The sequence below is a fragment of the Ranitomeya imitator genome, chromosome 1, assembly GCF_032444005.1.
Source record: "Ranitomeya imitator isolate aRanImi1 chromosome 1, aRanImi1.pri, whole genome shotgun sequence".
Lineage (NCBI taxonomy): Eukaryota > Metazoa > Chordata > Amphibia > Anura > Dendrobatidae > Ranitomeya > Ranitomeya imitator.
In genome coordinates, this window is record NC_091282.1 from 423,133,657 (window position 1) to 423,159,228 (window position 25,572).

Sequence of the window (25,572 nt, forward strand, 5' to 3'; positions counted from 1 at the left end):
AGGAGAAATTGGACCCCAAAAGTTGTTGTTCAATTTGTCCTGAGTATGCTGATACCCCATATGTGGGGGAGACCATTGTTTGGGCGCATGGCAGAGCTCAGAAGGGAAGGAAGGAGCGCCTTTTGGAATGCACACTTAGATGGAATGTGTTGTGAATTCTGTGGCTGAGTTCACTTCTGTGGTCACAAGTGGTATTGCAGTCTCTGGGCTTCCTCCCTCAGGTGTTTTGGTGAGCTCGTTGGCTGCCTTGCTATTTAGCTCCACCTGAGTCTGTCTTCCTTGCTCCTTGTCAATGTTCCAGTGTTGGATCTGAGCTACTGCATCTTTCCTTGGGCCTGCTGCTCTGCTAGATAAGTGCTTCTAGTTTGTTTTCTGTTTTTTCTGTCCAGCTTGCTATTAACTTTTGCTGGAAGCTCTGAGAAGCAAAGGGGTGCACCGCCGTGCTGTTAGTTCGGCACGGTGGGTCTTTTTGCCCCTTTGCGTGGTTTTCGTTTTAGGGTTTTTGTAGACTGCATAGTTCTCTTTGCTATCCTCGCTCTGTCTAGAATATCGGGCCTCACTTTGCTGAATCTATTTCATTCCTACGTTTGTCTTTTCATCTTGCTAACAGCCATTATATGTGGGGGGCTGCCTATTCCTTTGGGGTATTTCTCTGAGGTAAGTCAGGCTTGTATTTCTATCTTCAGGCTAGTCAGCTCCTCAGGCAGTGCCGAGTTGCATAGGTAGTTGTTAGGCGCAATCCACTGCTGCTTATAGTTGTGTGAGGATAGATCAGGTACTGCAGTCTACAGAGATTCCACGTCTCAGAGCTCGTCCTATTGTTTTTGGTTATTGCCAGATCTCTGTATGTGCGCTGATTACTGCACGCTGTGTTGCCTGATTGCCAGCCATAACAGTACAAGGAGCCACACCAATGATTCCCAATAGAGGGAAAAAAGAAATCCTGACATCATTTTTTTTTCTTAGCTCTGTCTTCAGTCTTTTTTTTCCCCTAGACATTAGAGTGCTTCAGGACACAGCTGTGGACATGGATATTCAGGCTCTGTGCTCCTCAATGGATAATCTCGTTGTAAATGTACAAAAGATTCAAGATACTATTGATCAGAAATCGATGCTAGAACCAAGAATTCCGATTCCTGATTTGTTTTTTGGTGACAGAACTAAGTTCCTGAGCTTCAGAAATAATTGTAAGCTATTTTTGGCCTTGAAACCTCATTCTTCTGGTAATCCTATTCAACAGGTTTTGATTATTATTTCTTTTTTGCGCGGCGACCCACAGGACTGGGCGTTTTCTCTTGCACCAGGAGATTCTGCATTGAGTAATGTTGATGCATTTTTCCTGGCGCTCGGATTGCTTTACGATGAGCCTAATTCAGTGGATCAGGCTGAGAAAAATCTGCTGGCTTTATGCCAGGGTCAGGATGATGTAGAAGTATATTGTCAGAAATTTAGGAAATGGTCAGTACTCACTCTGTGGAATGAATCTGCACTAGCGGCTTTGTTCAGAAAGGGTCTCTCTGAAGCTCTTAAGGATGTAATGGTGGGATTTCCTATGCCTGCTGGTTTGAATGAGTCTATGTCCTTGGCCATTCAGATCGGTCGTCGCTTGCGCGAGCGTAAATCTGTGCACCATCTGGCGGTACTGCCTGAGAGTAAACCTGAGCCTATGCAGTGCGACAGGACTATGACTAAAGTAGAACGGCAAGAACACAGACGTCTGAACAGACTGTGTTTCTATTGTGGTGATTCTACTCATGCTATTTCTAATTGTCCTAAACGCACTAGGCGGTTCGATAGCTCTGCCGTTATTGGTACTGTACAGTCCAAATTCCTTTTGTCCATTACCTTAATGTGCTCTTTGTCATCGTATTCTGTCATGGCGTTTGTGGATTCAGGCGCTGCCCTGAATCTGATGGATTTGGATTATGCTAAACGTTGTGGATTTTTCTTGGAGCCTTTGCGGTGTCCTATTCCGTTGAGAGGAATTGATGCTACACCTTTGGCCAAGAATAAGCCTCAGTACTGGGCCCAGCTGACCATGTGCATGGCTCCTGCACATCAGGAAGTTATTCGCTTTCTGGTACTGCATAATTTGCATGATGTGGTCGTGTTGGGGTTGCCATGGCTACAAACCCATAATCCAGTATTGGATTGGAACTCTATGTCGGTAACCAGCTGGGGTTGTCAGGGAGTACATGGTGATGTTCCATTTTTGTCTATTTCGTCATCCATTCCTTCTGACATCCCAGAGTTCTTGTCGGACTTTCAGGATGTATTTGAAGAGTCCAAGTCTGATGCCCTACCTCCGCATAGGAATTGTGATTGTGCTATCGATTTGATTCCTGGTAGTAAATTCCCTAAGGGTCGTTTATTTAATTTGTCCGTACCTGAACACGCCGCTATGCGCAGTTATGTGAAGGAGTCCCTGGAGAAGGGACATATTCGCCCATCGTCGTCACCATTGGGAGCAGGGTTCTTTTTTGTAGCCAAGAAGGATGGTTCGCTAAGACCGTGTATTGATTACCGCCTTCTTAATAAGATCACTGTTAAGTTTCAGTATCCCTTGCCATTGATTTCTGACTTGTTTGCTCGGATTAAGGGGGCTAGTTGGTTTACTAAGATTGATCTTCGTGGTGCGTATAATCTGGTGAGAATCAGGCAGGGAGATGAATGGAAAACGGCATTTAATACGCCCGAGGGTCATTTTGAGTATCTGGTGATGCCGTTCGGACTTGCCAATGCTCCATCTGTTTTTCAGTCTTTTATGCATGACATTTTCCGTGAGTATCTGGATAAATTCTTGATTGTTTACTTGGATGACATTTTGATCTTCTCAGATGATTGGGAGTCTCATGTGAAGCAAGTCAGAATGGTTTTCCAGGTACTGCGTGCTAATTCCTTGTTCGTGAAGGGATCAAAGTGTCTCTTCGGTGTGCAGAAAGTTTCATTTTTGGGGTTCATCTTTTCCCCTTCTACTATCGAGATGGATCCGGTTAAGGTTCAGGCCATCCAGGATTGGACTCAGCCGACATCTCTAAAAAGTCTGCAGAAATTCCTGGGCTTTGCTAATTTTTATCGTCGCTTCATCTGTAATTTTTCTAGCATTGCCAGACCATTGACCGATTTGACCAAGAAGGGTGCTGATTTGGTTAATTGGTCTTCTGCTGCCGTGGAAGCTTTTCAGGAGTTGAAGCATCGTTTTTGCTGTGCCCCTGTGTTGTGTCAACCTGATGTTTCTCTTCCGTTCCAGGTCGAGGTTGATGCTTCTGAGATTGGTGCAGGGGCGGTTTTGTCACAGAGAGGTTCTGGTTGCTCAGTGTTCAAACCATGTGCTTTCTTTTCCAGGAAATTTTCTGCTGCTGAGCGTAATTATGATGTGGGCAACCGAGAGTTGCTGGCCATGAAGTGGGCATTCGAGGAGTGGCGTCATTGGCTTGAGGGTGCTAAGCATCGCGTGGTGGTATTGACTGATCATAAGAACCTTACTTATCTTGAGTCTGCCAAGCGCTTGAATCCTAGACAGGCCCGTTGGTCGTTATTTTTTGCTCGTTTTGATTTTGTGATTTCATACCTTCCGGGCTCTAAAAATGTGAAGGCGGATGCTCTGTCTAGGAGTTTTGTGCCCGACTCTCCGGGGTTATCTGAGCCGGCGAGTATCCTCAAGGAAGGAGTCATTGTGTCTGCCATCTCCCCTGATTTGCGGAGAGTGTTGCAGAAATTTCAGGCTAATAAACCTGATCGTTGTCCGGCCGAGAAACTGTTCGTCCCTGATAGGTGGACTAGTAAAGTTATCTCTGAACTTCATTGTTCGGTGCTGGCCGGTCATCCAGGAATCTTTGGTACCAGGGAGTTGGTTGCTAGATCCTTCTGGTGGCCATCTCTGTCACGGGATGTGCGTGCTTTTGTGCAGTCCTGTGGAATTTGTGCTAGGGCTAAGCCCTGCTGTTCACGTGCCAGTGGGTTGCTTTTGCCCTTGCCGGTCCCGAAAAGGCCTTGGACACATATTTCGATGGATTTCATTTCTGACCTTCCCGTTTCTCAAAAAATGTCGGTCATTTGGGTGGTCTGTGATCGCTTTTCTAAAATGGTCCATCTGGTGCCCTTGGTTAAATTGCCTTCCTCCTCTGATTTGGTGCCTTTGTTCTTCCAGCATGTGGTTCGTTTACATGGCATTCCTGAGAATATTGTTTCTGACAGAGGTTCCCAGTTTGTCTCGAGGTTCTGGCGAGCCTTTTGTGGTAGGATGGGCATTGACCTATCTTTCTCCTCGGCCTTCCATCCTCAGACTAATGGCCAGACCGAACGAACCAATCAGACCTTGGAAACATATCTGAGATGTTTTGTTTCCGCTGACCAGGATGATTGGGTGTCATTTTTGCCGTTGGCTGAGTTCGCCCTTAATAATCGGGCCAGCTCGGCTACCTTGGTCTCTCCATTTTTCTGCAATTCTGGGTTCCATCCTCGTTTCTCTTCAGGACAGGTTGAGTCTTCGGACTGTCCTGGTGTGGATTCTGTGGTGGACAGGTTGCAGCAGATCTGGACTCAGGTAGTGGACAATTTGACCTTGTCCCAGGAGAAGGCTCAGCTTTTCGCTAATCGCAGACGCCGTGTGGGACCCCGACTTCGTGTTGGGGATTTGGTTTGGTTATCTTCTCGTCATATTCCTATGAAGGTTTCCTCTCCTAAATTTAAACCTCGTTTTATTGGTCCGTATAGGATTTCTGAGATTCTCAATCCGGTGTCTTTTCGTCTGACCCTCCCAGACTCCTTTTCCATACATAATGTATTCCATAGGTCGTTGTTGAGGAGATACGTGGCACCTATGGTTCCATCTGTGGAGCCTCCTGCCCCTGTTTTGGTGGAGGGGGAATTGGAGTATATTGTGGAGAAGATTTTGGATTCTCGTGTCTCTAGACGGAAACTCCAGTATCTGGTCAAATGGAAGGGTTATGCTCAGGAAGATAATTCCTGGGTTTTTGCCTCTGATGTCCATGCTCCAGATCTTGTTCGTGCCTTTCATGTGGCTCATCCTGGTCGGCCTGGGGGTTCTGGTGAGGGTTCGGTGACCCCTCCTCAAGGGGGGGGTACTGTTGTGAATTCTGTGGCTGAGTTCACTTCTGTGGTCACAAGTGGTATTGCAGTCTCTGGGCTTCCTCCCTCAGGTGTTTTGGTGAGCTCGTTGGCTGCCTTGCTATTTAGCTCCACCTGAGTCTGTCTTCCTTGCTCCTTGTCAATGTTCCAGTGTTGGATCTGAGCTACTGCATCTTTCCTTGGGCCTGCTGCTCTGCTAGATAAGTGCTTCTAGTTTGTTTTCTGTTTTTTCTGTCCAGCTTGCTATTAACTTTTGCTGGGAGCTCTGAGAAGCAAAGGGGTGCACCGCCGTGCTGTTAGTTCGGCACGGTGGGTCTTTTTGCCCCTTTGCGTGGTTTTCGTTTTAGGGTTTTTGTAGACTGCATAGTTCTCTTTGCTATCCTCGCTCTGTCTAGAATATCGGGCCTCACTTTGCTGAATCTATTTCATTCCTACGTTTGTCTTTTCATCTTGCTAACAGTCATTATATGTGGGGGGCTGCCTATTCCTTTGGGGTATTTCTCTGAGGTAAGTCAGGCTTGTATTTCTATCTTCAGGCTAGTCAGCTCCTCAGGCAGTGCCGAGTTGCATAGGTAGTTGTTAGGCGCAATCCACTGCTGCTTATAGTTGTGTGAGGATAGATCAGGTACTGCAGTCTACAGAGATTCCACGTCTCAGAGCTCGTCCTATTGTTTTTGGTTATTGCCAGATCTCTGTATGTGCGCTGATTACTGCACGCTGTGTTGCCTGATTGCCAGCCATAACAGGAATGGTCTGCAGGCATCACATTGCATTTTCAGAACCCCTGATGTACCTAAACAGTAGAAACCCCCCACAAGTGACCCCATATTGGAAACTAGACCCCCCAAGGAACTTATCTAGATGTGTTGTGAGAACTTTGAACCCCCAAGTGTTTCACTACAGTTTATAACGCAGAGCCGTGAAAATAAAAAATAATTTTTTCCCCTCAAAAATGTTTTTTTAGCCCCCCAAATTTTTATTTTCCCAAGGGTAACAATAGAAATTGGACTGAAAAAGTTGTTGTCCAATTTGTCCAGAGTACGCTGATACCCCACATGTAAGGGTGAACCCCTGTTTGGGCGCACGGGAGAGCTCGGAAGGGAAGGAGCACTGTTTTACTTTTTCAATGCAGAATTGGCTGGAATTGAAATTGGACGCCATGTCGCATTTGGAGAGCCCTTGATGTGTCTAAACAGTGGAAGCCCCAAATTCTAACTGAAACCCTAATCCAAACACACCCCTAACCCTAATCCCAACTCAACCCATAACCCTAAACACACCCCTAACCCTGACACACCCCTAACCCTAATGCCAACCATAAATGTAATCCAAACCCTAACCCTAACTTTAGCTCCAACACTAACCCTAACTTTAGCCCCAACCCTAACTCTAACTTTAGCCCCAACCCTAACTGTAGCTCTAACCCCAACCCTAACCCTAACCTCAAACCTAACCTTAGCCCTAACCCTTGCCCCAACCCTAACCCTAGCCCCAACCCTAACCCTAATGGGAAAATGGAAATAAATAAATTTTTTATTTTATTATTTTTCCATAACTAAGGGGGTGAGGAAGGGGGGTTTGATTTACTTTTATAGTGGGTTTTTCGTGGATTTTTGTGATTGGCAGCTGTCACACACTAAAAGACGCTTTTTATTGCAAAAAATAGTTTGTGCGTCTCAACATTTTGAGAGCTATAATTTTTTCCATATTTTGGTCCACAGAGTCATGTGAGGTCTTGTTTTTTGTGGGACGAGTTGTCATTTTTATTGGTACCATTTTCGGGCATGTGACATTTTTTGATCGCTTTTTATTCCGATTTTTGTGAGGCAGAATGACCAAAAAACAGCTATTCAAGAATTTCTTTTTTGGGGGGCATTTATACTGTTCCACATTTGGTGAAATTGATAAAGCAGTTTTATTCTTCGGGTCAGTACGATTACAGTGATACCTCATTTATAACTTTTTCTATGTTTTGGCGCTTTTATACGATAAACATTTCTGTTATTATATCGGCTGTGGATTCCATTTAATAAAAATAAGACTTATTCATGGATGAGTGCTTGAGGTTATCTTTTTTCTATATATCGAGTTTTTTCCTCTAAAGCACTGCTTTTTTCTTTGATATGAGAGTGCAATAGCAACTTTAGCCTATATTTTATACGATAAAAACTATTTTATAGAAAAAATAATAATTTTTGCATCGCTTTATTCTGAGGACTATAACTTTTTTATTTTTTTGTTGATGATGCTGTTTGGTGGGTCGTTTTTTGCGAGACAAGATGACGTTTTCAGCGGTACCTTGGTTATTTATATCCGTATTTTTGATCGCGTGTTACCCCACTTTTTGTTCGGCGGTATGATAATAAAGCGTTGTTATTTGCCTCGATTTTTTTTTAATGGTGATCACTGAAGGGGTTAACTAGTGGGACAGTTTTATAGGTCAGGTTGTTACAGACGCGGTGATACTAAACATGTGTACTTTTATTGTTTTTTGTGTTTTTTTAGATAAAGAAATGTATTTATAGGAACAAAATATATATTTTTTTATTTATTTAGGATTTTTTTTTTTTTTTTTACATATGTACATTTTTTTTTTTTACTTTATAACATTGCCCTGGGGGGCATCATGTTATAGGGTCAGATCGCTGATCTGACACTTTGCTGTGCACTGTGTCAGATCAGCGATCACACAGGCACTGCAGGGACGCTTGCAAGCGCTTGCTCTGAGCAGGCTCTTGCAAGCCACCTCTCTGCAGGACCCGGAAGCAGCCCCGTGGCCATATTGTATCCGGGGCCTGCAGGGAGGAGGCAGTAGGAGACCCTTGGAGCAATGCGATCACATCGCGTTGCTCCGAGGGTCTCAGGGAAGCACGCAGGGAGCCGCCTCTTTGCGCGATGCTTCCCTATACCGCCGAACCATTGCGATCATGTTTGATCGCTGTGTGCCGGGGGCTAATGTGCCAGGAGGGGTCCATGACCACTCCTGGCACATAGTGCCAGATGTCAGCTGCGATAGTCAGCTGACACCCGGACGCGATTCAGCGGGAGCGCGGCCGATCGCCTATGACATATTATCCCATCACTGGCAATTAAGTCCCAGGTCACCTCGACGGGATAGTACGTCATATGGGATTAAGGGGTTAAGCAATTAAAACATGCTCAAAATTATTTCACAGTCTTTCCTGTCTTCACAGATTTGACTTTTTGCTTGACCTTCTGATAGTATAGGTATAGCTAGAGGTAAATAGATAGTATGTACACACAACAAAAAATCAACATTGGTTTAGGCCTCAGTCACAAGTCTGTGTTTAACCCCTTAACAGCCAGAGGTATTTCAGTTTTTGCGTGTTCGTTTTTTGCTCCCCATCTTCCCAGAGCCATAACTTATTTTTTATTTTTCAGTCAAAATGGCCATGTGTTTTTTGGGGGACAAGTTGTACTTTTGAACAAGACCATTAGTTTTAACATATCTTGTCCTGGAAAGCGGGAAAAAAAAGTCCAAATGCTCTGAACTTGCAAAAAAAGTGCAATTCCAGAGTTGTTTTCTTTTTTCACCATGTTCACTAAATAACTGACCTGCCATTATGATTCTCCAGGTCATTACGAGTTCATAGACACCAAACATGTATAAGTTTGGTTTTATTTAAGTGGTGAAAAAAAAAATCCAACATCTGGTTAAAAAAAAAATGGTGCCATTTTTTGATACCCGTAGCGTCTCCATTTTTCATGATCTCGGATCAGTTGAGGGCTTATTTTTTGCATACCGAGCTGTCGTTTTTAATTATACTATTTTCGTGCAAATACAATATTTTGATCACCCGTTATTGCAATTTTAGTGCTGTGTTGCAGTGACCAAAAAACATAATTCTGACGTTTAGATTTTTTTTTCTCGTTACACCATTTAGCGATCGGGTTAATTATTTTTTTATATTGATAGATGTGGCAATTCTGAACTGGACGATACCAAATATGTGTATATTTGATTTTTTTAATTGTTTTAGTTTGAATGGGGGGTGATTTGAAATTTTATATATTTTTTTATTAATATTTTTTAAAACATTTTTTTTCCTTTTTTCATGCTTCAATAGCCTCCATGGCAGACTAGAAGCTGCAGTACTTTGATTGCCTGTGTGTAGCAGAAATGCTTACTTGCTATCAGTGCCGACCTTGGGGACGTTCATAGCAATCTGGCAATGACAACCATACAGATCTGCTGCAGACCTTTGTTTGTCATGCCGACCCATCAGTGACCCGTGATTATGTGACGAGTCAGAGATTGACAGCGGCATTTAACTAGTTAACTGCCGTGAGTGGATCGCGATTCCACCCGCTGCTGTTGCGGGCACGTGTTAGCTGTATAGACCAGTTGTCATGTGCCCGGAAAGGTGTCCGGTCAGGTGTTGAGCAGGGGGAGTCCGGCATGAGTGTTCTATTAAGTCGGATACAATGTTGGAAAGGGCTTAAACATGTATGCAAAAATTGATACCGTGTCATCGGTGTTCGTGATCAGTGTTTCATCCATCTAACGGTCCGTGTGTCTGTTTTTACCATCAGTGTGTCATCAGTGTACGGTCCGTGTGTCTGTTTTACCATCAGTGTGTCAACAACAGTGTATGATCGGTGCGTCTATTTTAACCATTTGTGTGTCATCAGTGTGTGGTCCATCTGTCCGTTTTTACCATCAGTGTGTCATCAGTGTACCGTCCGTGTGTACATTTTTACCATCATTGTACAGTCCATGTGTCCATTTTTACCATCAGTGTGTCACCAGTGTATGGTCCGTATGTCCGCTTTTAACATCAGTGCGTCATCAGTGTTCGGTCTGTGTGTACATTTTTACCAACAGTGTGTCATCAGTGTATGATTAGTGTGCACATTTTAACCATCTGTGTGTCATCAGTGTATGATTAGTGTGCACATTTTAACCATCTGTGTGACATCAGTGTGCCATTAGTGTATGATCAGTGTGCACATTTTAACCATCTGTGTGACATCAGTGTGCCATCAGTGTATGGTCCGTCTGACCGTTTTTACCATCAGTGTGTCATCAGTATAAGATATGTGTGTCCATTTTAACCATCTGTGTGTTGTGTCCATTTTTGTCATCAGTGTGTCTGTTTTAACAATTTGTGCGTCTTCAGTGTGTGGTCCGTCTGTCCATTTTTACCATCAGTGTACGGTCTTTGTGTCCGTTTTTCCCATCAGTATGTCATCAGTGTATGGTCTATGTGTCCATTTTTACCATCAGTGTGTCATCAGTGTACGGTCCGTGTGTCCATTTTTACCATCAGTGTCTCATTAATGTATTGGCCATGTGTCTATTTTAACCATTTGTGTGTCATCAGTGTATGGTTCTTGTGTTCATTTTAGCCATCTGTGTGTCATCAATGTGTTATCAGTGTACGCCCGTGTGTCCGATTTTACAATCAGTGTATGGTCCGTGTGTCTGTGTTTGCCATCAGTGTACGGTCCGTGTGTCCATTTTTACCATCAGTGTCTCATCAATGTAATGGCCATGTGTTTATATTAACCATTTGTGTGTCATCAGTGTATGGTCCATGTGTCCAATTTTGTCATCAGTGTTTGGACTGTGTGTCCGTATTTACCATCAGTGTGTCATCAGTGTATGGTCCGTGTGTCCGTTTTTACCATCAGTGTATGATCTGTGTGTCCATTTTAACAATTTGTGCGTCATCAGTGTACGGTCTTTGTCCATTTTACCCTCTATATGTCATCAGTGTATGGTTCTTGTGTCCATTTTCGCCATCTGTGTGTCATCAATGTGTTATCAGTGTACGTCCGTGTGTCCGTTTTTACAATCAGTGTATGGTCTGTGTGTCTGTGTTTACCATCAGTGTACGGTCTGTGTGTCCAATTCTACCATTTGTGTGTCAGTGTGTCCTCAGTGTGAGGTCCGTGTGTCCGTGTTAACCATCAGTGTGTCATCATCCGTGTGTTGTACGTGTTTTTCACAGACCCATAGAGTTCTATTAGCACTTTTCATCCATGATAACAGAAATAATACAGCCATTTCTCTGTTAGTTTTGCACAGACACACGGTCCGTGAAAAAGCATGGACATGTGAACAGCAGAATAGCTTATAATGGATACTTATATCTGTGAAATAAGAGGACAGAACCTATACATGCAGCACAGATGTGTGATGAGGCCTTAGATTACATCTGTACACATAAAATGGAAATCTCTAATTAAATTTAATGCATGAAATAAAATAAATTCTGCATATATAACGCATGTACAGTATATTAAAAATGTACTGAATACTCACACGCTGGGAAGATATTTTACCTCAACATCTCTGCTTAACTCTTACCTTGCAACCTTCACAAGTGATGACACCATAGTGGATTCCTGAAGATTTATCTCCACAAATTTTGCATGGTATCACTTCAATTTGTGCTGTAGAAAAGAGAAGAGACAGCTCAGCTGACATGGCACAATTTTATTTCGCCTTTTCTCTCCTTGGTCAATGACTACAGGATGAGATTTCGATGATTAAAAGGAAGCAAAATGCAGAATGCATAAGTAGTAAAACAGATCTTAGATTTAAGCTTCTCTTCAAATACATACGGTAATTTAATAGCAATATCCAATATTTGCATGCTCTAAAACCCAGCACAAACATTTCTCTAATCCCTCTGCAGTCAGAATAAACATTTTAATGCAACTTGGTTTGGATTTTTTATGTTAATACTCAGCTTTTCTGGCTCTGATGTTTCTGTCATTACGCGGTTTACATTATCATTTGCGTGTTTGTTGTAATAACAGTCATTGAAATAAGAAAGGGTTTATACAAAGAGTTACACCTAATACAATCAATGTCCGATTCAACTCCGCTCGAATTATCCGGCGTCTTGTTTATAATCAAGAGGGATTATTTGCCTACAAGGAACGTAACGGAGTATTCTACGATCCTGCCTCGCAACGACTTACTATATTTTCCTTCAGAATTGCACCTGTACAAGGATACTTGAACATAGTGATTGTGTTCTTCCCCGAGAGCCATTTATCCTTTGTGTCAAAGCAGGACAATTGGAGGGATGTGTAACCGAAAACTCCTGTTATTAATTGTATACACAAGGTGAAAAGAAGCTATTGCTTTCCTCGAAACATCTTAAATTACTGTAACTAACACTCTCTGTACCGAGTTTCCTTTGCAGTGTTAATGAGTGTCACAGTCTCTAACATTTCCTTCACAATGCATGTCTAATCGTGTAGGATTGCAAGATTTTTCACTTTTTCTGGACCACATTGTCATCAATTCACTTAAGAGCGTTTTTACACCCAGGCATAGCATCGTCCCCAGTGTGTATCACAGTTGTCCACAATTAGAAGAATTGTTTGGGTTGCACAATTTTTTTCAAAGTTTGTTTGGAATAGATTTCCACGTCTTATTGTTCCTGCAAAAGGGTTCAGGCTTATTTATTAAAAGGGGTCGTCCGGTAAAAACTGGTAAGTCTGCAATCACTCTATGTTACTGCATACTTATGAATTCCCCCAGTGCATGCACTATTTGCTGTGGGGATTCACCGGTTTCAGACTCAGGACAGGAGGGTATATATATACCCCTGGCCAGTGGGTGCAGCCTCACTGTCTAAACACTTGTATGGAGTGAGGACGAACCCTCTAGTTGGACATGATCATTTGCCGGCTGCGTCACTAGACAGGGTGCGGTCTCGACTCAATACAAGTGCATGGGGCGAGACCACGCCCACTGACCGGGGGTATGTAAAACGCATACATACCCTCCGGTCCCAGGTTCAAAACCGGCGAATCCCCGCAGCACACAATGCGTGTGCTGGGGGAATTCATTAGTCTGCAGTCACGTAGAGTGACGGCAGACTTATCGGTTTGGGCTAGACAACCTCTTTAAGTGCCTACACACAAACATAATGGGGCTCATGTAGCAATCTGTGTAGGACAGAAAAGTGGTTCATGATAAGATCACAATGCTGCTAAATACTAAACTACTCCAAATATTGTCTGCCCGGAGAACGTTTCATGCTAAGATCATTTATCTTACTTCTTACAAATCAGCACATAGACATGAATGGTCACCATGTAAAGGTATGTGCACATGTTCAGTATTTGCAAAAGATCTTTCTGCACCAAAAAAAACAGCGTGTTGGTAGAAAAAACATTTTGTCAAACGTGCAAGTTTTTGCCAGATTTTTTACATTTTTGCTTGCGTCTTGTGTTTTCTTCTCATTCGTTTGAATCTGTAAAAAATTCTGCAAAAACACTGAAGGAATACATAGGGGAGCCCAGGGACAGACAACGCATGAGCGGTGCTGCCATTTCTCGTTAATCTAGGGTGCCAACCTCCAGAAGTAGGAAGGTGCATACTAGGTGTAGAGATCAGGGAAAGAGCACCTTCTCCAATGCCTGGTCATTAGTCTTTTCACCATAGTTTGTACGATATCGGTGAACTATCTAAGATAGCAGAAGGACAGCTGACACAGTAATAATGGGGGTGCCATCTCTCAATTTTGTTTAGGTGCCACCCTCCGTGGATGGTAGAGTGCTTATTTAATACAAGGTTATAAGACCAAAGCATCCCTCTAACATCATTTTATGTGTCACTTTTTCACCATGTGTGAACTATATCTACACGACATGTATTAGGGATTGTGATCCAAACATTTTAGTACATAGCTAATAAATGTTAAATTTTAACAAGGTATTTTTTTCTGTTTGCATGTATACCCGAGACTCAATTGTTCTATGTAAACCCAAGTCCTGTTTAGGCCACGTTCACACATCAAACCATGAGTGGGACAATCCGAGGAAAAGTATAGTAGAAACACGTCACCACATATGTATTTATCACCCACTCCTGAGGTAAAATACTGACCAAACACTATACATGTCCTTACAATCAGTGTAAGGCCACATTCACACTTTCAGTATTTAGTCAGTTTTTTACCTCAGTATTTGTAAACCAAAACCAGGAGGGGAACAATCAGAGGAAAAATATAATAGAAAAACGTCATGCTTTCTGTATTTATCACCCACTCCTGAGGTATAATACTGACCAAACACTGTACGTGTCCTTATATTCAGTGTTAGGCTGCCGTCACACTAGCAGTATTTGGTCAGTTTTTTACATCAGTATTTGTAAACCAAAACCAGGAGGGGAACAATCAGAAGAAAAGTATAATAGAAACACGTCATCCCTTCTGTATTTATCACCCACTCCTGGTTTTGGCTTACAGATACTGAGGTAAAAACCTCACCAAATACTGAACATGAGCACGGAGCCTTACACAGCATGGTGCACCGCCGAGAATTTTGAGTATAATTTCACCCGATGAGCCAGCATTTTGCGCATTCATTGGGTGATCGGCAGCCTGTTTACACAGCAAAATAATTGTGAAATGACACCGCAGTGTATCTAGCAGTATAAATGCCCCTTTATTCAAGCTAAAAGTATCTGTGGTATCGTTATAGCAGAGAATGTTATATAGCTGACTTCGTATATACCTTAAAGTATCATTTGTTTTCTGAAGTAAGAATATTTTTCTGCTTCGTCAAGCTCATCCTGCTCACTATAGAAATAACATGACTGATTTAAACAAGCGTATTTAAAGTGGAGTTGTGGGAGATGGCTGCCATCCGAACAGCTGTTTCATGTCCGTGTTCAGCTTCAGTCATCTAGAGAATTAGATCTGTATCCAGACGTAAGGTCATTTTTTTCTATAGTATATTTTTCAGAAATATATGCCAGGCTTTGTTATATCCTATTGCTCTATGCATATTATGATGACACAGTAGATGAACACTGAATCCTATACTTTCAGAAGATGGTAGTGTTTCCTCTGATTCTTCCTGATCATACTCGTCTTGATCACTGGGCAGGAAACGGCCATTGAGAGAATAAGCCAAAACGTACAACCAGGAGGGGAACGGTCAGGAGCCTCCATTGCATGTTAATCTTTCATGCCAAAAGCAGAATAAAGAGCAATCACCACTCAGGGGAGCCAGGTAGCAGAGGGAAGAACACATCACGCCTGGCTAAGTCGAATCCTTACAATGCTCCCTGAAGGAAATTTAGAACATTTTTTGACAATATGACTACAGCACAGTGAACTTCATAACATAAAGGCAAGAGAATCTTCTGTTTACCAACGGCAAATCACTTCAAAATATATTAACCCCTTCCCGACCGCGCAATTTTCCTTTTTCGCGCTTTCATTTGTTCCTCCCCTTATTTAGTCCAAGAGCCATAACTTTTTTACTTTTCCGTCAACATAGCCATGTGAGGGTCTTGTTTTTTTTGCTAGTACGAGTTGTACTTTTGAATGAGACCATCCATTTTACCAAGTGATGAACTGGAATCGATAAAAAAAAATCCAAGTGCGTCGAAATAGTGATAAAATGTGCAATTCCGCAATTGTTTTTTGAGGTTTCTATTTAAGAGCATCCATTTTCCAGTAAAATGACCTGGCAATGTGATTCTGCAAGTCAGTACGATTTGGCCGATACCTACTTTATTTTCAGCAGTCAAAAAACATTCAGAAAGTTGTAAAAAAATGTGGTTTGTGTTGACATTTTCCGAGGGGTCAGTCGTAACATTTTTAATTTTCGGGTTGTGGACCTGTGTGAGAGCTTGTTTTTTTTCACCCTGAGTAGGTATCTTTATTTCTATCTCTTAAAGGTAAATACAATGCTTTGATCACCTTTTAATACATTTCTTTTTGTTGTTGCGGATGCTGAAAAACTGCAATTCAGGCGGTTTTAATTTTTTTCTCTTTCCATAGTTTATCGATCTGATACATTTATTTTATATTTTGATAAATCGGACTTTTACGAATGCAGGGATACCAAATATGTATTTTTTTCATTTCTAAATTGGTAATGGGGGAAAAAGAGGACGATTTGAACTTGCATTTATTTTTGGACTTTTTTTCACTTTTCACTATTAGAGAACTTGAACCTTTGATCATCTGATCGCTTGCGCTACATAGAGCAATACTACAGCAAAGCTATATACAGCAGAAATCACAGTCTCCTATGAACACCAGCCTTGCTTTCATAGGAGTATCAACATGACAAGAATGAAGGTCTTCATCAGACTCCTGGCTGTCATGGCAACCCATCGGCACCCTGTGATCGCACCGATGGGTACTTGGAATGATACACCTTTTTATCGCGATTGACAGCGGCACTTAAAGGGGTTGTCCGGCCAAAAACAATAAGTCTGCAGTCACTATGTGTAATTGCAAACTTATAAAGCTGAGGATTCGCCGTTTTCTGACCTGAGAATGGAGGGTATGTAGGAGTTATGCATACTCCTGGCCAGTGGGAGCGGCCTCGCTTCCATACATTTGTATGGAGTGAGGCCACGCCCTCTCTTTCTCCATGCCTTCTCTTTGGCCACGTCTACTGGACATCCGCATTATTAGACAGTGTATGAAGTCTATACAAGTGTATTAAATGAGGCCATGCCGCTAGAAGGGCCCTGGCCGGGAGTATGTATAATACATACATTCATTCAGCTATCATCAGCCGGAAAAGATGCAGGTTCCGCGTAAGAGTCCGCAACAAAGTCATGGAGACAGCATAGGACGTACTAGTACATCTTATGTCGGTAAGGGGTTAATGGTTTAGTAAATCATCTAGTGATATAGCAACTATCCAAGTAGCCCAATTAGTCAGATATTCTAGATTAAAAAAAGTCCCATAATCAGCAGTTACTCTCATGATTAATCTGTCTTTTGTTGAGTTTAGTATGGCACATTCCTTTTAAGATTTAAGGTGGAAGACACAATAAAACTTGTTTTAGCGGAAGAATGAAATGACTTGAGCAGAGTTTTCTACATAGAGCTGTAGGTCTGTTCTGCTGATAGCGCACACTTTCCCTGAAGAGATTAGGATTCTAATCCCAAATATTATACTGCACAGCCTACCTTATATTTGAGCTCATCAGATCCAGCATTCTGCATGTAATCTCCAGCAGCATTACCCAGTGTTTATATAAGCTGCTGCTGTTTGAGCAATGATGACTGAGCTCTTTCAATACACCTGGACATAAAGAAACACGACGTGCTTCCACCGCTGTGTGAGTGACATATTTGCAGCAGCGTGCACTCAAACGTGACTTCCTAGCAATGTGACGGTGAAAGGCGTCTCTGGGATGAAGAAGTATTGGTGATTTGATGTAGTACTTTAACTTTTACCTTCCATCCCCGAGCTGAGATCTTGGGCTCCAGTGGCTGTTCCACAGACATGTTTGTGGATAAAGGACAATATTAGCTGGTGTAGTATGCATTTACCTTTGTGTATACAGTGCGTAAACTGTGCTGTATGGATGTGTATAACGTTAAAGGAATTTTATATTTTAGCTATATTTTATGTACCGTATATATTTTTTCAGAAAGCTGTATAATATTAAATTCTATAATACTCAACTTACCGCTCCATTACAATGCCTTTTGGGTCCCTTGCCAGTCTCAATTACTTGGTGTTGTGCTGATACCTTGCTTACCACTGTATCCAGTGATTGTCTGCAGTGGTCACAGGTCTGCCCAAATGAAACAGTAGGTACAGTCAGGTTCTGTACCTCCTGAATAGTCTGGAAGATAATGTGCCAGTAAATCACTGGCAGGAGCAGTGGCAAGTTGGTCATTGATGTGTAAGTGTGGTGGACTGTACAGACATGTTCCTACCTCTGTAGACCACAGTCATGTCATGTTTATAATGTCATGCATTTTACACATATAATGTGTTATGTGAAATGTGAACTAGGTACTGCGATTTTAGTGAATATTGTGAATAGACTGTGATATGGTAGTGGATAGCAAAGGGGTAAATATATAGATTAGAATCTAGGACATAAGATAAGGACAATAGGCTTAGTACATACTGTTATTGGATAGTAACTGTAGTTAGCTGAATGTATAGGAGAAGATACTGTTAATGTTTGGGACTAGCCCACAGTGGGAGGAGGAAAGTGATCATGAAAAGCAGACACTTCCTGATAGTCAGGTAGGGTAGTACAGTAGCCAATGTCAAGTTGAAGTTGCAGTGGGCGAGCAGCTACAGTTCATCGCAGTGGGAGGCCTTACTAGAATTCATTGTGGACATTCCTGCAATGTCTGGAGCTCAGGGCTTGGTATGGGTACTATGGAGAGTTCCTAATCCTCTGGAGTTCAGGGGACGATGGACGTGGAACACCAAAAAGGGAAGGTAACGGGGGCTGCGGAACTGGATAAAAAAATCCCAGAGGCTGGGGAGCCAGTGAACGTGGGGATAGTCCAGGAGGAATGGGTAGCAATGCTGAGGGCATGCTGCACTAAGGAAGCATGGAATAAAAAGTGTTGTTCCCAATACTGCGTGTTACAATTTGCTAAACTGGAACTGTCTGGTAACCTTTCACTTGTTGAGAAGAATTGCGTGTCCCCTAAGTTTCGTGCTGCGGCTTCGTAAGATGGAGGCCTGTAGAAATCGGAGGCCTGCGGCCTACAAGTGAGTGTGATCTACCCCACACATGAAAGCACATTGGGACTGGGACACGATTTTCCTGTCGAATGCCATGGCATTATGTAACAGCACTTTCGCCATGGCTACTGACTGAGGTCACTTTACAGCTGTAGCTAGTGATTTGCAGCTGAACTTATGTCCTTCTGATCTAACTATGAAGTACAGAGATTGTCAGGGCATCCAGGTAGTATTGGAATGAAAATGGCAAGGGATTGGTTGCACTGATTTTATAATTTTATATAATTCAGATGGGTTTTTAAATGTTTTGTGGACATTACAACCTGTTTAGATGAAATTTGCTAACATATAGCTTTTTTGTTTTCTACTGATCTCCAAAATGCTTCACCAATATAAGTACCATTTAACACACACCATTTTCTCATCACATGAACTCCATTGGTACAAATGTATTTTTGTGCCACATAACATGAAGTAAATGGTTATATGCAATATTTTAATTAGTTTTACCAATAGCTCTGGATTACTTGTTTCATGGCATATATTGTATATCACCAATACATCTCACAATCACAAAAAGATTTAGCATGGTTTTCTGGAACTACAATGTGAAAACAATGCCTGTCGCGGGGTTACCACGACAGAGCTGTGCTAGAAGACCGCAGCATCTGATTGGTCCTACTCTGGCGCTGAGAAGAAGCACTTCTCCGTCATATTAAATGTGTTTATTTCTTCTGGCAGAACAGGGGTCAATTGGCCATGTTGGAAAGCCCTATGCTCTGCTTTGCATCGGTTAGCCACTCCTTTTCCCTATATAATCTGGGCTCTTCTACTAATCCTTATCAGAGCAAGCATTTGCTGTATGGCTAACAGAGGAAAAGAAGTTGGTATGAGAAGGAGAGCTGGAGGAGTTATTAGTGATTGTTGTTTGGTTTGTACGTGTGGTAATTCCTTATCCTTTCGTGTTTTGCTTTCTTCCCCTTCCTGCATACCCTAGTGGATTCCTCTGTCATATGTGAGTGAATATTTTGTGAGTCTGGAGTTTTCCGTTAACCCTTGTCTGTGTTGTCCTGTTTGTTAGGTTGGTGTACTGCGGTGCACAGTAGCGCCCCCTCTTCCCTGGGTGGGGGAAGGGGATAGACGGAGGGCTAACTTAGGAGATAAGGCAAGGGTGGAGGCCCTGGCATCTTCACCATCTGAAGTATCCCAGGGAGTTAGGACGCCCCCTAGTGTTAGGGCCGGGAAAGGAGTCCCTGGTCCTGGGTCACCCGACAGTTGTGTCGTGACAATGCCATTTCATAAATTCATCACTAAATATTTCACATATCCCAATAGCTTGGCAAAGGCACGAAAAATCTACAAAGTTGATAGGACAAAAAAAGTTGAGGCAAAGCATATCATATGGTAATGAAAGAAAGCGAAAAATGCTGAAATTTGCATTTGTTTCATTAAATTCTCATAATTCAAAATGTGAAAAAGCAGTTTTCTGCATTAGATTAATACATCATAATACAACATTGATACATCATATTCCTATTGATACATCATATTTTTATTGTCCTAAGTATTTGATTTCCAATTGAAACCTATAAATAAAGGGCTGGAATCAGAATATAGAAAAAATTGGAGTCCAGCTCAACAGGACTGAGTTTTCCTTTTTATTTTTCAAAAGAAAATATAGTGCATACAAAAGAAAAATTTACATGGTCGACATGACCCAGTCGACGTGTTTCGACTGCACGAAGCAGTCTTACTTATGATTGTGATCATGCTCCTGTTGAGCCGGACTCCAATTTATTCTATTCGACTTGATGTGCCAGGGAGAGGCCGGTGTCTGAGCACCAGGTGGATGAGCATAGAGCAGGAATCAAGTTTTTATAATTGGAATCAGAATAGCGGTATCATACACTCTTAGAGTATTTTTGTTACTTTTATCGCATCATTAATTCCACAGCGCTTTACAGACAGAGAGGCACTCAATTGGGGCTCACAATCTAACCTCCTTATCAGTATGTCTTTGGAGTCTGGAAGAGAAACAAGGAACACAGAGGAAACCCATGCAAACACGGGGAGAACATACAAACTCCTAACAGATGTTGTCCTTGGCTGGATTTGAACCCAGGACCCCAGTGTTGCAGATCAACAGTGCTAACCACTAAGGCACTGTATCTTCTTATGAAGTTTATTATATAGATTTTGGAGTGCATCCCCTTCAAAGAAACTCTGACTACATATTCTTTGACTGAGGAAAAAAATGGTCTACGGGTACATGCACACGTCATCTTTTTCAGGCGGATTCTGCCATGGAAACCATCTTAATGGTATCAGAAAATGCTCAAATGAATGAATCTAAGCAATTCTATGTAAAAATGATTTGTTTTGCATATTTTCAGATTTCTAAATGTTTTATAACCACTTCAGTTTTTTTTTAAATTCATAACAGATTGAAGAAGTAACATGTCCTTTCTTCTATCTATCCTTTTCTGCTCAGAAGACTCCCTGTACAATACAATACAAGTCAATGGGAAAGCTCAAAAGATGTCTAGTTTAGGAGCATTTTGCTATAATTTTTACTTAAAAAAAATGAGAAACTAAATGGTTTCTTTAGCATTCAATTGAGTAAAAAAAGACATTTAAACAGCAGTAAAAAAAGATGTAAAAAAAAAACCTGCAAAAAACGCTGACAACCAAAATTGTCAGAAAAACATTCAGAAAGCAACTAGGAAAATGACCAAATGATGCAATAAAAAAAAAGCCAGAACTGAAGTGTCTTCTGCTTGAAAAACTCAGTGGGTTTGCCTCAGTGTGAAATACATCGTGCGCATATCCCCTAAGTAAAGCCAAAATCTTGTATAGGAAAAGTGGGTTGAAAGACGTAATGTCTATCAACAGAGATGTAGCTAAAGGCTCATGAACTTGTGCAAAATTTCAGCAAAGTACTTAATCTTTCCATTCCCATTCGCATGTACACTCACTTCTCCCTTTTGACCTTCACTCTAAGCCACTTCACTTAGCTGTAGCTTGTGCAATGTGCCCCATGATGGAGTCTAGCTTCAATAATTTTTGCAGTTTTCCTAACCTTCAAAGGCCTACAGGACCACTGTTGGTACACATATTGCTATGGCACAGGATGTTGCAAATTGGTACCTAAATTAGTTATGAGTTGTCACTTTTTAGCTCTCTTATACATTACTTGATAGTATTGTTTAAAGGGGTCGTCCACTTTACCTTGTCAGTGCAGCTTTCCTCACAAACTGCTCATCACTTTTGTCCATTAGATGGCCGCTGATGGAAGGGCATGTGATCGGACCAGTGCATCAGCCTCTTCCTATAGAAAAGCTGTTCCATGTGTGGTGTTTTAATATTGGAGGAGACTTATCTGGCCACATGCTGTTCTACCAGCAGCCACTTTATAGACAGAAATGCTGGTTAGTTTGTGAGGAAAGCTGCAGTGACCAGAGGACTTAGGTCTTGAATGCTGAGCGGAAAATATTCTGGAAAAGAAACCCAAAAACTCTGCAAAGCATCTACCTGCTACTATATATATATATATATATATATATATATATATATACATATTTCTCCTAAGCTCTGTTGACTTTCAATTCTGCACGTTAATGTACCTTACCAACAGACGGTATTGGATACAGAAGACCGATAGTCTTGTGGTTATATATAGATAGAAACTCACAAGACTACCGGCCTACTGTTTCCAATGTCCTACATTGGACTCTGCAAAAATTAGAAGTTATCAGAACCTAGGAGAAAGGTAATTGGATGAAAAAAAAGTTCAAAATCCATGTCTGCCTTTTTACCATTGTAATAGATGTCACCACACTGGCAGCTATTATGTAACTGACTAATTACTACACAAACAAAATAGGAGAGCTGAATTTAACTATTCACATCTTGACATTTATCACTTTTTCATCAGGCAAGAGATCAGATTTACCTGATGTTGTGCTTTTTGTGTAAATGATTAAATCCATTAAGTACAATTACTTGCGATTAGTGTTCTATGTCAGAAGGAAATATGTTCGAAATTATGATTGTAAAATAGAAAAGGCATGCGAATGTGCTGACAGCTGTTAAATAGAACATATATTACCACAGACGCTGTTTCCCATGTACAGAACCGCCTTGCCTACGTTAATAATATTTGACAACAAACTTTATCTCCTATTTTATCCTATGTTTCCGTGGAGCTACACAGACTTGTACAAAGGATAATCTAAACAGCATAAAATCTGGTTGCTTTTACAATTTTCAATATTTTCTTGGAAAATAAGGGCTGTAATCTGAATATCATGGACACACAGCAGTTTGCGGGAGTCCTCTCCAAGGTACTGAAACACTGACTTTTGGACTAAGTCCATATGACACATAAGAATGCTCATGACGCAACCATTTCTGCCTCTAGTGTTGTTACTAAGACAGTATTATCATCATTCCAACCAGAAAATTAATACTAAAATTATCAGAAAGAGCTAAAAAGAACAAAACAAAAACTTTCCACTGTACCTTACCAGCTCATTGTGTTATTTTTCGACAAGTCCGCCTCTTTGTGCGTCATCCTTGTGATAGCACAAGGTATGCACAATCTTTACATACAATAACGCTCTAATGTCAAAGATTTAGTCAATCTTTACACTTGTAGGAGATGAGCAAACCATCTTATTTTTTATTTAGTGTTTCCTATTGAAAACGGAAACCTTTTTTCTATATTGTTTAGGCTCTAATTTATGAAAATATTCTTTTGTTTGTGTTGCATTTATTTCCACTCCGACAATCTGATTGAATTAAAATATGCATCCACTGTAATAAAATATAAACATTTACATGTATACACATACAAGCAATATTAACTGATGAAGCATTTAAAAATTCCGCTAATCCAATGTTTTTGCTCTTTTGCTTCCATAACTGTGCTCCATAGCTGAGTGAATGTTACACCCCCACCAGACACAAGGTAAATCAGATCATGTACAACATAAATGATCTGTGCCATTCCTGCAGCCTACGTCTAATAATGAGATAATTGAGTACACCACCACGTATATGAGATAATTGAGTACACCACCACATATAATATTTATGATATAGTAGTAAAGTCAATGCTTTTCTTAGAGAATCTATCATATACAGCTGATGCACACAGAAGATATAAATGCGATTCAGCAATCATGCTAAGATAGAAAAGAGTTAATAAGATTCCATTTGACTTTTTTAAACTTCTTTTCATGGTAACGACGGAGTCTAGATGATCATCCGATAGGAACTAGTGGGAAACATCTGACATTTCTAAACAATTACTCCAAATAGACTTTCTACAGTAAACCTATTGATCAGTCTAATCTGAAAATCTATACGCTTCAGATGGTCAGTAATCCCCTTTACTTATACAGTATAACCACAATATAAGGTGACCTATCTAAACCAGAATGCTTAATATAAAAGAATAGGTCTTATGTGTTTTATGCTTCACTTGTCTATATGATATTATAATGTACTACTTCCAGGTAAAAAATAAAAAAAATAAAAAATAAAATTATGGATGACAAAACCATAATCAGACCGCAGACAGTATATAGTCTAATGATGTGACATTTTTGCAGAGGTCGACAGGCTCGATATCTTTCAAGTATGATATCCAGATAACATTAAGGCCAACTGTGCTGTATAGCAGTAATTGTAATAAACGCTGGTCTAAAACCGTTCCCACAGCATTTGCACTCACCAATCACATCAGATTTCAGCCTGAGATAGTTCTCACACATTTTGTGTTGGTAAAAGACAGAGAGTGGACTGCATTCCCTAAATCACCCAGTCAACACAATGCTACGTCTTCAGAAGCCTATTAGACTGCATTAATGAGATTAAAGGAAAGGGATGTTAAAGGCATAGACTATTCCATTCCATTACGTAAGAAGGAGTGACAGCAACGGCGAAGAGAAATCACAGGATTATTTCTCTAGGCAAGCATGCGGAATTACTCCTTCCATTTGCTTTCCACTTAGCAATGGTGATTAAAAAAAGGGTCTATTGATAATACTAATGATGTCTGTTTAAAGCTATGAAGATGAAACTGTGATAATAAAATAGGTCTCTATTTTCAGGAAAGTATTGAAAGCAAATCTATCACATAAGGGTAGACTTAATGGCCAGATTTACATCTGTGCTCTGATGTTGTGAATCTTATTTAGTTTTAGCGTACCTGCACTTTTAGGAGTAATTTATATAAAATATCATGGAAGTGTTATTTAATATTTTATTAACAGACTCTACATACTACTTAACCTCTCCTGTAACTAGAGATTTTCCCTGCAACTTGCACCCTGCCTTGATTACATTTTCAAACCAAATTGTGAGAAAAGATGATATAAAGAAAAGTAAATAATGATATATTGGCTAATGTATGGAGTCTTAAAGGCACATGGGAAAAGAATAAACAAATTAGCCCTCATCCATAAAAAAGGAAACTATCTCACTAGTGCCAATTATTCTCCAAGGAAAGCACATTGTGCTCCATGAAGTTTATCCAATATTTGAGCCATTATTTTTTTCAAAATGGAAGAACTACATAAAGGAAACTTTTAATAATACTGTATTTTATTAATGGAAGAAGGGTATACTTCCTAATAAAATGTGGAAAATTAGGTGATGCGTTTGTAAATTTGGTTGTATTTGCCAATATATATTATACATCGGTTTTCATCAATCACCACTTCTTAGTGAACTAATATGGTAAGGCTCCATTTAAACCAAGCATGTAGTACCAACATTGACATGGAGATCATAACATATCTCATGCCAAATTTAATGGTGGATTTTTAAGCATTTAAAATACTTTTGTAAATGTTCATGTAAATGATGTGGGCGACAGATTTTCAGCTGACACTGACAATTATTGCTATTCTTGTATTATAAACTACTACTGTATAAGAAAAGGTATACGAAAGTATGACGTGTATAGAGAATAACTACAATTGCACAAAACTTTGGACATTTTATGGAGACAAG

General features: G+C 40.8%; 1 protein-coding gene across 1 annotated transcript in view; it reads right to left on the reverse strand.

Moving 5' to 3' along the window:
- RORB (RAR related orphan receptor B) overlaps positions 1–25,572 on the reverse strand; it is a 352,234-nt gene that overhangs the window by 99,422 nt on the left and 227,240 nt on the right. The window contains exon 2 of the mRNA XM_069763311.1: positions 11,426–11,511. Within this exon, the coding sequence (XP_069619412.1) occupies positions 11,426–11,511 (86 nt within the window). The remainder of the gene's footprint in view (positions 1–11,425; positions 11,512–25,572) is intronic.